General features: G+C 39.8%; 1 protein-coding gene and 1 pseudogene across 3 annotated transcripts in view; both read right to left on the reverse strand.

Annotated features, from left to right (window-relative positions):
* SLC44A1 (solute carrier family 44 member 1) overlaps positions 1-15,518 on the reverse strand; it is a 153,820-nt gene that overhangs the window by 88,550 nt on the left and 49,752 nt on the right. For all 3 annotated transcript variants that reach the window (XM_061200159.1, XM_061200158.1, XM_061200157.1), the window contains exon 3: positions 6,825-6,967. In XM_061200159.1, coding sequence (XP_061056142.1) covers positions 6,825-6,967 — 143 coding nt within the window. The remainder of the gene's footprint in view (positions 1-6,824; positions 6,968-15,518) is intronic.
* On the reverse strand, positions 9,192-10,446 carry LOC133098096 (Y-box-binding protein 1-like; annotated as a pseudogene).

Below are 15,518 nucleotides of genomic sequence, written 5' to 3' on the forward strand. Positions count from 1 at the left end.
AAAAGGTGAGAAAGTAGAATCACTGTGTAGCTTACCAGAGACAGTATAGCATATAATGCAAAGAGCACTAGACTAAGCACGGAGAGTGGAGAGCTAGTCCTGGTATTACTGTCTTCGTCAAGTCACTGATGTTTCCTAGACCCCAGTTTCTTCACCTATAAAATGAAGGGGCTCAGTGATCTTAAGGGCCCTTCCAGCACAAACATTCTAAGCTGTGGATTTCTGGGGAATGAGACAGTTAAAGAAAAGAAGTAAAACTCACACTAGATACCCTGCTAAAGATTATGAAGGTAACTGAAAAGGTCTCAAATAAAATGCCCCCTATGGATTTTACTCACACATGCATGCCATCAACCTCCTCAGACCTCTATTTCCTGTACATCTTGTTGACACTGATTTATCTGAAATCTGAGAGGCATTTTAGGGCCACAGAGCCTTTATCAGTGATTGGGACTTTAATGGCTTCCTTAGAGAAAAGCCAAAAAGATAAAGAAGAATGTTAGATTTGTGCAAAAACAAAACACACACAAAAAAAATTTGTGTATTAGAGGTACCTTCAGAACCTCTGCAGAAAGATCAATATTGATAAGTGAGATAAGCTGAGAAAATTTCTTAGAGCAACAAAGAAAGTGGACACTAAGCTGTGCGTTAGGATTGTTTGCAGAATGGAGAACAGAGTTCTATTAATAATATAATGCCTATATCAAAATGATTAAAAGCAGTTCCCTACATACTCTCACCCGGCTTTACGATAGCCTATGTATACTAAGAGCCATTGCCACCTTGCCTTAGCCTCTCCCATCCCAAGCAACCAGAAAAAGGGACTTTCCGTGGAGGAAACACAGTACCTCCCCTCCTCCAATCGTCTTACCAGGGGTCAACAGAGCTAGATGCTTTGCCCCCATATAGTCCTCATATACACTAATTCAGGTATCTTAGAACTAGAAGCATTTCTGCTTTATCCAAATTGATAAGGATAAAGCAGAGATTTGACGGATGATTTGATTTTGCAAATCAAAACTATAATGATATCACCTCACACCAGTCAGAATGGCCATCATCAAAAAATCTACAAAAAATAAATGCTGGAGAGGGTATGGAGAAAAGGTAACCCTCTACACTGTTGGTGGGAATGTAAATTGGTACAGTCACTATGGAGAACAGTATGGAGGTTCCTTAAAAAACTAAAAATAGAGTTCCCATATGATCCAGCAATCCCACTCCTGGGCATATATCTAGAGAAAAACATGGTTCGAAAGGATACATGCGCCCCAATGTTCATTGCAGCACTGTTTACAATAGCCAAGACATGGAAGCAACCTAAATGTCCATCGACAGATGAATGGATAAAGAAGATGTGGTATATATATACAATGGAATACTACTCAGCCATAAAAAGAATGAAATAATGCCATTTGCAGCAACATGGATGGACCTGGAGATTATCATACTAAGTGAAGTAAGTCAGAGAGAGAAAGACAAATGTCTTATGATATCACTTATATGCGGAATCTAAAAAAAAAATTATTCAAATGAACTTATTTACAAAACAGAAACAGATTCACAGACTTAGAGAATGAACTTATGGTTACCAGGGGGGAAGGAAGGAGGGAGGGATAGATTAGGAGTTTGGGATTGGCATGTACACACTGCTATATTTAAAAGATAACCAACAAGGACCTACTGTAAAAATAAATAAATAAATATGTTTTAAATAAAATAAAAAAAGATGGGGCTTCCTTTCTGGGAACAATTTCTATAATAATAATGATTCTCTGTCCAAAAATTGACACATACACTCTAAGACTAACTTTATTTTATTTTTTTGTTTTTTGTTTTTTTTTAAATTTATTTATTTTTGGCTGTGTTGGGTCTTCATTGCTGCATGCGGGCTTTCTCTAGTTGCGGTGAGCGGGGCCTACTCTTCGTTGAGGTGCGCAGGCTTCTCATTGCAGTGGTTTCTCTTGTTGTGGAGCATGGGCTCTACGCACGTGGGCTTCAGTAGTTGTGGCACACGGGTTCAGTAGTTGTGGCTCGCGGGCTCTAGAGCACAGGCTCAGTAGTTGTGGCGCACGGGCTTAGTTGCTCCCAGGCATGTGGGATCTTCCCGAACCGGGGCTCAAACCCATGTCCCCTGCATTGGCAGGCAGATTCTTAACCACCGCGCCACCAGGGAAGCCCTAAGACTAGCTTTATGGTTTTGAAAATGATAGGCAATCTAGAATGTGGCAGAAGAGATATGTTTTGGGAATTGCCAATCAGAGTTCAAAATATATTATTACCATCCCAATCCCCACTACCAAAAAAAAAAATGGCTATAAGCCACACCCATGCTTTACAGTACCATTAATACCATAGCTCAGCTATAAATACAAGTCATTTTCTTCTCCGGGCCTTAGTTGGCACTCACAAATATTTGATGCAATGCTTTAAGGAGGTTACCTATTAGATAATCTTAAAGATCCCTTTCATCTCTGGCACTTTATGGTTCTAAGATAAATGAGCTTTTCTACGTTGACCCAGCGTCAGAACTTTATTTATAGCATTGTTTCTATGCAAAAAAGTTTTATACATCTCAAGCAACTGACTTAAAAATCAACTTTGGGAACATAATCCATTTGAAGTTGAGGCCTCCCAGTATCTCATAAAATATTGTCTGCCATGTTCCCATACATCTTTATTACTACAGTAAATATTATTTGGAGAAAAAGAACACATTATAATTAGAATGATTAAAAAAATAAAACACAGCCTTTCCTTTACTACTATAGAATTCTTACGGTCGTCTTGGTATCTTAAATTTTCTGGTTAGAACAGGTCAAAGACATTTCCCTTCCCATGACTCTCTTGACTTACCTCCTTCCTATTTTATTGCAATTCAATAAGCCCTTATGAAACAACTCTTGGTTTCTGAAATTTGGGAGTCATAAAAAACATGGTGCTCCAGGGAGACAGAGTTGGGCAGTGTGGCATTGAGACTCTAAGATGCCCTAATTATCCCTACCTCCTATAATTCAGACTCCTCCCCTTAAGTTTGGGTGGGACCTGTGACTTGTTTCTAACCAGTAGAATATGGCAAAGGTGAGGGGATCTTACTTGCATAGTTACATTACATAAGACTGTAACTCCCATCTTGCTAGCAGACTCTCTGTATTGACTCCCTCCCCACTGGCTTTGAAGTAAGCTGCCATGTGGAGAGGCCCACGTAGCATGCAACGAAGATGGCCTCTGGCTGACAGCCAGTAAAGAGCTAAGGCTCTCGGTCTAACAGTCCTCAAGGGGTATGTGCTGCCAACAACCACCTGAGCTTGGAAGGGGAACTTCCCCAGTAGAACGCCAGCTCTGACCAACACCTTGATTGCAGCCTTCTGAGAGACTCTGACGCAGGAGTCCAGCTAAGGCAAATCCAGATTCCTGACCCACAGGAACTGTGACATAATAAATGTCTCCTGTCGTAAGCCACTAAGTTTATGGAAATATGGTTACCTAGCAACTGATCATTAATACAAGCAGATAAGAAGCACAGTATAATTAGAGAACAACTTAAAGGCAATAGAAATCCAAGTATAAGGTTCTGGGATAAAGTTAGTTTTGAAATATTCCATAGAGAGGGTATGAGACCCACATTCTTTCAAGAATTCAGATTGGCAGAGAGGTAGAGGGACAGCACAGAGGTAGAATAAACTGAATACCATGGACAATAGTATCACTACACTGAGAAACAGTGAGCTAAGACTGAAGAGGTACATTGGGTCTAGGTCATGGTAGGGCTAAGTGGGCTCATTTTCAATACTGTAGGTAATCACACAAAAGGAAAGGCTCTTGAGCAGGGAAATGACAGTAAAAAGTGCTTCAAAGAACTTAATCCTATCACAGTATAAAGGATGGAGAAGATTAGAGATAAGAAGACCAAGAATAGATATGCTGGCACAACAGTCTTCATCTGTTGTGAAGGGGGGGGGGTGCTGTTTCACACTCATGAATAATCAAAGGCATGCAAATTAAAACTATAAAACACCACTTTGTGGTTGATCAGATTAGTACAAAAACTAATAATACTAGCAAAGATAAAGCAATCTCAGACACTTTGTTGGTGGGAATGTAAATGGAACAGACTGTATGGAAAGGCACTTAGTGATATGCATTAATAACCTTAAAATATTCAGATCCTCAGACTCAGTAATTCACTTTGAGAACATATTCAAAAAAATAAATAAATTTATTTACTCATTCAACAAACATTTAATTGAGTGCCTACTACATTCCAGGTACTGAGGATACAGCAGTGAACAAAACAGACCTCACCTCTGTTTTCATGGAACTTAGAAGAGACCAACATTTAACAAATAATCAAAAAATAAATGTATAATTACACATATTACAGGATAAAATGAGACAAATTATGAGCTTAAAAAAGACCTTTCTGGGAAGTAACATTTATACTGAGAGCTGAAGGATGAATAGAATTTAGCCACATGAAGAATAAGAGGATTTTTTTTTTTTCTGATAGAGGAAACAATATTCATGAAGGCAAGAAAGAGTTGTATTCAAGATTTTAGAGGATTCATTCATTAACTTATTCAACAACTATGTATGGAGGTTGTAGTAAGTACCAGGAACTAGGGGCTGAGGATAAGGGATGGGAGAAAATGATCAAGGTCAAGTTGAGGTAACAGCAGACAAAACAGGTATAAAAGTTTCTACAGGAATGGAAGGGCATGGTATTCATAATAAAGCCAAAGATGTATGTGTGAAAAAGGAGAAAACCAATGCATTTGGCAGGAAAAAAAAAAAAAAAGGATGGAGTATAGGTAACAAACACAAAGATTTTCTACCTCCTCTCAAATCCAAATAGTATAGACTTACCTGAGAAAGATACGTTCAAAACAGTACCATTCATTTATTTTAAAAATGACTACTTATAGATAGAAATACTTAGATGGCTCAGTGCTAAAATGTTCATATGCAGAGAAGAAGAAGTAGAGATCAAAAATAAATTTTAAACATATATACAGGAGTTAAGGCATAGCTATACTTGGGACACTACCCTACAGCTATCCATGAATGTGTCTCAACTGTGCTAAGCATTCAAGGAAAGGGAACCACTTTTTCGGAAAAATAAGCAGGCTTCCTTTGCAAGAGGCCAAAATGTACATAGAATAATCCAAGGATTTGAAATTAAAAACTGACCAAATGAACCTCCATAAGCTTAAGGATGAAGTGACAGTTACACAAACTTTATGGTAAGAGTATGCTTGGAGTTATCAGCAAGTTAAAAAGGGAGCCATAAGAAAGATCATGACCTCATCTCAGCAGTAGACCTGAGGAAGTAGAGCCCTTTTCCTCCTGTCTCCTCAATTATCTAAATGGTAATATTTTATGTTTGGTACATGTCAGCAGCATTAAAGAGTTACAAATATTTGACACTACCTTCAAAAATATATATATATGCAGAACTCTGTACTATTTTTGCAACTTCTCTATGAGTCTAAAATTATTTCAAAATAAGTATGGGTAGATTTGCTACAACAAATAACACAAAGCCTAAAATTTGTGTTGATTTCATGAAGCAATCAAAAAGAAGGACAAATGAAACAATTCTCCAAATTATGCTCTAAGAGTCCAATTTTCACTTCTTCTGTTAAGGGATGCAGGTACCTATCAAGAGAAAAGCCCATGGTCTGTCTTGGACATCCACTGCCCACCAGACTTTTGGGGAAGTCATTTCAATCTCTCTAAGCCTCTGCTACACCTACCCCACAGGTTGGTATTATATACTTTTTGACTATGGCATACTATACAAGTATTCATTATCATTATTTAGAATTATTTATTTGAACTGCATTATTCCTTCATTAAATGGAGGAATATCTCTAAGATATGATGAACTATTTGGATTTTTTTCAAGTCTTTGCATTTATCAAATGAATCTTCTACTTAAGTAGGGGCCCAGATTTAACCAACAGATTTATCTAACAATAAATATAGTTATTATATCCCCCCAAATATAATAGAACTACAGTCTAAAAAAATGTTTTTATCTGCTTTAGCCTTTTCCTATAAAGTTCATTAATGGAATTGGTTAAGCTGTTACCTTAAAATTAATTCGGTTAATTCTGAAGACCTGTATTTATTTATTAGACCTGTCTAATAAAGTTTGATGGGGCATAAATACACAGTTTGAACAAACATACTATCATACATAAAATGTTTGATGAAACATATTTTCCCCATAGACATTAAAAATGAAAAAATAGCTCTTTTGAAGAAAAGAGGCAATTAAGTCAGGAATTTCATGAAATCCAAAAGCTGAACCTTGAGAATCCAAAAGAAATTTCAAAGTCTGACAAAGAAAATATATCTCTTATAAAATTGGAAATCAATGTGTACTTATAAATGATGCAGCACAAAATGCTTCATTGTAACTTTAATGTGTCAAAATCCATTATCCCTCTGCCTTCCATCAAGTACACTCTTAGGAAGAAAAATATTATATTATTTTCTGTGTTAAAACTTAGTGTACAGCCTGAAGGTGAGTCGGAAAACAGAGTACAAGAGTAACCCTCTCAAATCACGCATTTACTCATTAAAACCTCAAGGTAGCCCATTTTAACATGGCACCTCATTTTGTTTCCTGGAAAATGTATTTATAGACCAAAACCAGAAACGATTCAAGTGGACAGTTAAAAAGAAAATAAAAAACATCAACAGGAAGCATATAAAAATAATATTCCGTAAGATATTATCTTTATAACAGTAAGAAAAGCAGGATGCCCCCTCCCCTTCAAAGTTTCCAGTGTTCACCATTCAGCCAGTCTACTCACTTCCGGTGGGTGTGGTCCATGCCACTGTTTGGTATTGCTTCCAACTTTGCATTTTTCTGCCCACAGATATTTCCATAGCTGTCGTATCCTGACACTAGTCTTGCTGCTGCACCTGTTGCTACTGAAAAGCCACAAATAAATCCCTAGGGGAAAAAAACAGAAAAAAAACATACAAATAAACCATTTCAATAGCAACAGTCACTACTTGATACAATAATGAGCTGCTTTTGTCCCTTGAAGGGAACAAAGAGCTATCTTTCCTTTTGCAAACACTATTTCACCGTTCTCCTTGGATTTCACATAAGCTATATACAAAGCAGTCCACAGGGTAACACTATTTACTACAATAACAAATCTCAAGCTTTTACATTGTAAGATGGTCTTTGCATTTTATAATAATAATAGCAGCTTCTCTGTATTGAACATCTGCTCAATGCCAGGATCTGTACCAGATGCTTACCATACATTTTCTCTAATCCTGATGATGGGGAAACTGAGGCCCAGAGAGCATAAATAAGTTGCCCAAGGCCATAGAAGCTAGTAAAGATCAGAGCGTAGACTCAGACCCAGCTTTCTTCATTCTTTAGTTTTATTTGGTTGTAAAAGAGTTCTGTTAAATGAACAACAGCAATAGATGAAGGACAAAAATTCAAAGAACAATAGGTATGTGGGTTTTGAATTACTATCACTTCAGTACACACAGCACTTCTGTTCCCTTCCTGCAGTAAATTTGTATACAAGCCAAAGAATTATACCATGAAGCACCACCACGCTCTGAATATTGGAGACTCAAGGAGAGTGAGGCACTGGGTCCGTGTGCCGCAAAGGTCACTTCATTTCATGGGAATATGCTTCGCCACAGTGCCAAAGGCAAATGGTACTTCCTTCAGATCTGCATCATGCTTGCTAAATTGAGGATGCACTGACCAAAGCAAAGCAATAAAACCCTACACTCAACTGCAGGCTACTGGGCATAAGAACAGGAAATACGGGGAGTCACTACTAATAAACTGACTGAATTGGGAGAAAGGATGGGGGTTAAGAAATATTCTTGCAACACGGTCATTAAAAAGGCTGAGTTTTTTGTTATCTTTATTAAAGTGACGAATGAAGATAGAGATTATCACTGTTTCACTCATCATAGCCAAGTATCATGAGTAGTACTTACCTAAGCAGCCCTGCTAGAGCTCAGGTCTACACTGGTAAATACTGTACTCATATGCAATGCCTCAAAGGATTTCCCCCTTAAACCTACTTTTCTAAAAAGGCAAACAAACTCTTTTTTCTAAATAGCTCCTCTACGTTTATCGTGCAGGTAAGGAAAATGAAGGGGGAAGCGTAGAGAGTGTAGGTCTACCTAGTAAAAACGTCTTGAAACTACGCTTTGTAAGAAAGTGGACTTGGAGCAGAGACTATGCCTGATTCGCTACCCTCTCACCCTCTGATCCTTTTGCCAAGTTATTTTAATTCTCTGTGCCTCAATCTACTCACCTGTAAAATGAAGATAATGAGTGTCGCTCTTAAGGCTGCTGTAAGGATTAAATGAAACAATCCAGTAAGGGGGTAAGAATCCTGTTTGGCACATAGTAACAGCTCAATAAACGTTGGCTATTACAGTCGCTAGAAATGAGAACATGTTGTAAGGGAAAGACCATGGGCTTTCGAGTCAGATAAACCTGCACTGATCGGTGGAATACTGATGAGTCCATTTTCTACTCAGGTGACCTTGGACAAACTTGCTTAATTCTCCATGCCTCACTTTACCCATCTCTAAGTTGGGGCTAAAACCACTTACCACTAAGGCTGCTGTGACAATTACCTAAGATAATAATGTAAAGTGTCTGTCTCAGTACATGTTAGTACCCTCTGCCTCAAAGCACAGCTAACTGCTAGCACTGGAGTTAGGCATAGGCTGGTCAGTATTCACTCATTCACCCTCACCCTGGTTTCCCTCTCCCTCTCTCCTGACTCCTCCAAGGAGACTGCAGGGCAATTAGTCCCACATCAGAACTTCAAGCCAATACTAAGACATGAGAAAAATATGTATACTCCCCAACATACATATACATGTGCAAATCAGCATGCCATTTTTTAAAAATTTAAGACCTTTATTAACAGGTGCTTGCAGTTTGTTGACTTTTTTGAAAAAATCAAGCTGTAAACTTTTATTACAAATTAAAAATGAGGTTCTTAAAAATCTCAACTTGACCAGATATGAAACAATTTAAAAACCTTTAAAGGTGTATTGAGAAAAACCAGGCTTTTTAAAAAACAAAACAAAACACGTTTGTCATTACCAAAAAGATACTTCTTTAGGTAAAAATAATAAAAACCCCATGCTGCATAGATAATGCAGATAGCTCTAGTTATCTGGTCAGCAGGCAAAAAGCAAGCACTTAAGGTCTTCAGCTCCAATCTTTCGTTCATTGCTCATTGCTGGAATTTCGTATTCATTTCTTCTTGTTGGATGACTAAACCGGATGATGGTAGAGATGGTAAACCGGTGTTTACTCAGCCCCGCCCTGCTCAGCCTCGGGAGCAGACGAGCGGACGAATTCTCAGCTGGTGGATGGGCTGCTTTTGTCTCTTCGCCCGCCACCTTGTGGTTTAGGGTTTTCTGGGCGTCTGGGCGTTTTCGGTAATTGAAGTTGCGGCGGTACCGACGTTGAGGTAGCTGCTGACCTTGGGTCTCATCTCCTTGATTTTCCTTATCTTCTTCATTGCCGTCCTCTCCGGGCTGTCTTTGGTGAGGAGGGCCCCTGCGGAATCGTGGTCTATAACCGCGATACATATTCTGTCTCACTGGTCTACCTTGTTCTCCTGCGCCCTGGTTGTCAGCACCCTCCATCACCTCTCCCTGCACGGGAGGGTTGGAGTACTGTGGTCGACGCCCATAGGCTCTCCGCACGCAGTAAGGTGGGCGCCTTCGCCTGCGGTAGGGCCGCCGCTGTCGGGCCTGGCCTTCGGGGGCACTCTCGGATCCCTCCGTCTTTTCCCGGCACTCACTAATTTGGTAATTCTGCTGGTAATTGCAGGGAGGACCCCTGCGACGTGGAGAGCGTCTATAATGGTTATGGTCTGCTGCATATTTACTGCCTTGCGCTGGAACTCCACCGGGGCCTGTAACATTTGCTGCCTCCGCGTCCTTTTCTCCTTCAACGACATCAAACTCCACAGTCTCTCCGTCTCCTACGCTGCGAAGGTACTTCCTGGGGTTCTTCTTCTTTACGGCAGTCTGGTGTACAAATACATCTTCCTTGGTGTCATGCCCGTTGATGAAGCCCTACCCGTTTCTTACATTGAAACATTTTACTGTTCCCAGAACCTTCGCTGCGATGACCTTCTCGTCCCCGCCGGCAGGCGCTGCCGATGTGAGGACGCCCGGGCCGCCGCGCCCTGCGCCGCTGCTGCCCGTCGTGCAGGGCGTGGTGTCGGCAGCGCTGAGGGCGGCGGACGGCTGCCGGGTCTCCCGGGTCTCGGCCTCGCTGCTCCTGGTTGCGGCGACGGTGACTGGGGCCCCCTGCGGCAGCTGCGGCTCCTCCCGGGCTGTGATGGCAACTAGGCCGGTGGCAGCGGTGGCGCTGCTCGGGGCTCTGTGGGGTCCGCTCTCCCAGCATGCCATTTTAAGCATATCCTTGAACTTCACATTAGGAAGCCCTACACTAAACAAAACTGGAGGTGGAGGTAAATATTGGAGGTTTCATGGCTAACTTTTCCAATACAGTTCTTTAACAAGAAGGATCACAGAGTAATAAAAAGGGAATCAGAAAGTTCTGGATTCACACCCTCATTCTACCACTTACTACCTGTATAACTTTGATCCAGTTACCTACTTAGATGTTTCCTCATCTCTGACACAAAGTAATATCAACTGTTTCACAGCCTAATGATGAGGAGTAAATGACATAATGCATCTCTGACTTCTAGCTGGTCTGGTTCATGGCAGGTGGTCAATATATGGTGCCTGTTAGTGAGAAAGTCAGACTAAAGAGGTTGACAACAGTAATTGGGGACAAACCAAAAACCCCTTCAGTTCTCTATTTTAGACAAGACTTTCTAAGCGGTCAGGGGAAGTGAGAAATATTGTCAGTCATTTTGTTATGACACAGAAACATTCAGACCACAATTACAATCTTCTTTCACTACTAGCCTAAAATAGGAAAGCCCTTGCATAATTAAAAGGTTATGTTCTTCTTTCACTTTTTATAAAAATTTTCGTCTTATGTTTGATAAGTACTTCGTGTTACAGATTGCCTTAAATGGTTTCTGATTTCCCTTTATGACTATTTTTAACAATACTGTTGGACATGTGGTTTTTGTGCATGTGTGTGTGTTTGTGTTGGTTTTTTTTAAAAATCATAAGCCACCTCGTATCCCTCTGGGATGTAGGCAGAGTATAAATTATAAATGTTACATATATATGGTAAAATGGGACACTGACATATTTTCACATAGGCCATTTAAACTTCTTAGTAGCTTCCCAAAGCATTAGAGTGGAGAGGGTGAAAAGCTGCAGGGGAGAAGGAAGGAGAATAGGAAGCTAATAAGATAGAAAGAAACCAAGACTGTTATTCCAGAGACTTCCCATATGGTACAAGTAGTGACAATGGAGAACTAGGCCAAATATAATTAAAAAGACAATCTCCTTTTTAAAAAAATGTGAAATCCAAATGCAGGAAGCAGTACAGTTTCAAATGAGAAAAAATGTGGTACATGAAATTAAAATAGGCTGAGAGAAATTTTACAGAATGCACTCAATAATTTAATGGCTCCATGAGGCGGATGGGGGCCGTACTCAACAGAAGGAAATCACATTAACGAAGCAAATGATAAGGGGGATGAGGAAAGCTTTTATACACCTATAGTAGGGAGCAATCACTAGAGAGAAAGTAAGCCTATTAGTAAGGAAGAGAATCATGGCTAAAATCTTAAAATGACTAAGCTATTGAAGTGCTTTCAGAACTGCTATTTGAAGAGAGAGAGAAGGAGCAGACAAATCTAATAACAAACAGGAGGTGACTCAAATCAGATAAAGGGATACAGGGATGGTAGATCACAGGCAAGATCTGGCAACTAATAAGTACCTATTGCCTACGTCAGAGAAAGAAAATTTGCTAATTAATGAACTGTGCTCATTTCCCCTTCACATCACAAGGTTTAGTTCAACTTAAGTAAGAGTTTTGGCTTAGTTTCATTCACTGTCAGTCAAAAGAAGGGACATATTTTATTTCACAAGCATGTTTGAATTTCACACGTGGAGCATTTACCATGCCACTGAGCAAGGCAGAGGCCTTAGTTTCTCTCTGAAGAAAAAAAAAAAGTCAACAAAACATGCATGAGGGGTGGGGATGGGGTATGAATACGGCATTATGCTTCAACATAAAAAGATGGGGGAAAAAGACTTAGGCTTACAGCCTTCTCCCGGGGATTAATGAAAATATATCCAAGCTTTTTTCTCAAAGACTTCCGCTCTTATCTCAATCAACACTTGGAGTCAGTCTGCTAATAACTAATTTGTCAGACTTCAGAGTAACACTTGGCTTCTCTTCCTCCTGTTCTGAGAACCCTGAGACAAGGGGGCTATTAGGACCCAGCAGATGGGATAGAATTAGAATGTCTGATGCAGAACTAATACTTATGCAAGCAAATTTGAAAAACAAAGTTAAAAGCTTTGCCAATCTGCCAGATTTCTGAATTTCTTTAAAGTTTAATAGGATACATTACTCTAAGAAAGAGGAAAGAGGAAAAAAACAAGAATGGTTTGAAGTCTAGGAAATATCCACTCAATAAGCATTTATTGGGCACATAAAAACGCAAGATGCCATGCAAGGTACAAAGGGTTATAATACGTAAAGTTCACCCTGAAAGAACGGAAGTGTTCTCAAAAGAAAAAAATAATGGGGCATGAGGGAGCAAAATCAGAGAGGTTCAGTTTCATGGGCAGCTTGAGCAATGAAAAAGAAAACACAGACAAAGAATATGTACTGAGAACTGAACGCAGCTCTTTTGCAAATACTCATGATCCCAGACAAGTCACTTTAAATTCTCTGAGCCTCAGTCTCCTTACCTGTCACTAAGAATGGACTAGATTAATCTCAAAAGCCCTTTTCACTTCCAAAATGTTATGATTCTAAGGGAAAGTACATACAGAGTAAATTTTTTCAGGGTATACTTCCAGGGAGAAGTATAGGCCCTTTTGATCCACTATAATGACTGAGTGGGGAAGGGGCGGGAGGGGATGTAGATTAAAAGTAAATGGATTTAACTGAACTGTACATTTAAAAATAGTTAAAATAATAAAAGTTGTTATGTACATATTACCACAATGATAAAAAAAAAAAAAGAAAAACCAAAAGATTTAACAGAACGTAGGTAGTCATTTGGATCAGGTGACCTTAAGGTAATTTTTGGCATGCTGTTCTTCCTATTCTATCATCCTGCCACAGCACAGCCCATCACACAGGTGATGAAACACTGCAGTGAGTCTTTGAGTCTTTCACTTTGTGCTGCATACTCCACAATAGTTAATGAGGTAGAAACACTGTGCTCTAAGAACTAGACTAAGGCTATAAAACAGAAAAGGTCCTTGAAAGCAGTCTGCAGGGACGACCTATGCAGACCTATAATGGCTCCTAAATCCAGCCCTAGTCCAGATCATTCTCCAAACTTCCAGCTCTGTGTTTCCTACTGCTTATCCCTACCCACACACTGTACATGTCCACAACTCACCTCCTTCCACATTTCCCCAAACCACTTCCCCTTCCTGCATACGCCCTATCTCCATTAGCAGCACCGTTCCTGACTAGACTGCATAGCTAGGATATGGAGTGAGAAGACTCTAGCGTCCTAACTCTGTACTAGAGGAAGCAGGAATGCTAAACTCTTTGCTCAGAGTCTGGAATATTGACTAGACCACATTTAACTGGCAGGTGAGGTTACTGTGTCCTACAGGTCCATGTTCTTAACAGCAACTTCTTTTGTTGTTCCCAATTCCGGGCAACAAAGAAGGGACTGACTATCTCTTGAGGCCTTGCCTTCTTCCTCTTCTCCCCTGGGTTCAATGCTGCCGCCACTGTGTAATCTTAGACAAGTTATTCAACATATCTCTGTGCCTCCTTATCTGTAAAGTGGGAATGATGATAACAATAGTATCTACTTCATTGAGCAGTTGTGAAAATTAAATCTGTATCGAGTGCAGAGAACAGTACCTAGTCCATAAGTAAGCAGCAATAATGATCAGGGGTAAGTTGGAGGAGGTATCTGTGTCTTCTATTTTCCAAGGTACATACTCCTGTTAGGACCATCCAGACTCCTCTTTTTCCTGACTTTTGAGGTAAGATGATCTGGGCAGATGTGGTCCAGGTGGATCTCTTTTCTTTCCTCTTCTCACATATACCTCTACTTGGGACAGAATGAAGTCAGACTATCCAAGGTGGGAAGAACCTTGAGTCCATGTGGGCCAAGCTTCATTCCACAGGTCATGTTTACCAAGGAATTCTTTACTGGGCATAATCAAGTGACTGCTTGGCTACGAACGAAGTAGTACTTTGTTTATCCATCCCACTCTTATTCCTTCATGTGCACAGAAACTGTGGTTTGGAACCTACAAGGAGCTGGAGTAGGATTTGAGCTGAAAAAGCTTACCCGGAACCCTTAACACAAGAATCTCTCAGTCATCCTTTATCTGTTTCCCACTTGCCCGCAACACTGGTGACACCAAATACTATTGATCCCACTCCTTCAATCTCTCTCCTCTCCTTTACTATTTCCTTATTTCAGGTTTTTCACCTCTTATCTAGACTCATCTGAACTGTTGCATCAGCCTCTGAACTGGTGGCCTGAAATCTCTTCCCTCTTTACAATGATTTTACATTTATTTTGGCTACCAGGGCCATGTTTCTAAACCCAGCCATATCATTTCTTGCTTAGAACTCTTCAGTAGTTTATCAGTGCCTACAACAGTGGGTCTCAACACTGGCTGAACATTAGAATCACAGAGATTAAATCAGATTCACTCGGGTGGGGCCCAGGAATGAGTATTTTTATTCTAATACCAGCTAATTCCAATACGCAGCTAGTGTTAAGAACCACTTGTTTACTATCTTAATGGAAAATAGAAATTTAGAAGTACAATGCTACATGTAATTTTTTAGAACAGGGTAAGCATATGTCCAATAATTTCAAAATATTGAATAAGTTAGAATCTGGAAGACGATAGCTCTCACAAAGGCTGATAGCAATTTACTTTGAAAAATACCCTAAGTTCTAGACAATTCAAGCATGGAAAAACCTTAAAAGTAAGGGAAGAAATAAAAGAGAAGTACAAGTATTTATGATGAGATGAACATGTGTAAATAAAAAGATTTAATGGTGAAGACGAGTGAAAGATGAAAAGATCTTAAAATATTTCAGAACTACAGAATAGATACCAAGGAATGAGCAAAGAACTGCAAGTAAGAGCGGTGAGTAAAGATATGGTTTGAGTAATGGGCTGCAAAGATTGACTATAAAAGCAGAAGCAACTGGGCCACTAGGTGAAAAGAATATAGGCAGAAAGTTCTGGTTCCTATTCTATTTTTGCCTTTCATGGGCAGCAGTATATTCTTAGATAAGCTAATACTTAATCTCACTACACTTTGCCTGTAAACTGGGGATAAAACCCATTTCATAGTGTAACTGGGAGAATTTAGTGAG

This window comes from Eubalaena glacialis, chromosome 9 (genome assembly GCF_028564815.1).
Source record: "Eubalaena glacialis isolate mEubGla1 chromosome 9, mEubGla1.1.hap2.+ XY, whole genome shotgun sequence".
Classification (NCBI taxonomy): Eukaryota; Metazoa; Chordata; class Mammalia; order Artiodactyla; family Balaenidae; genus Eubalaena; species Eubalaena glacialis.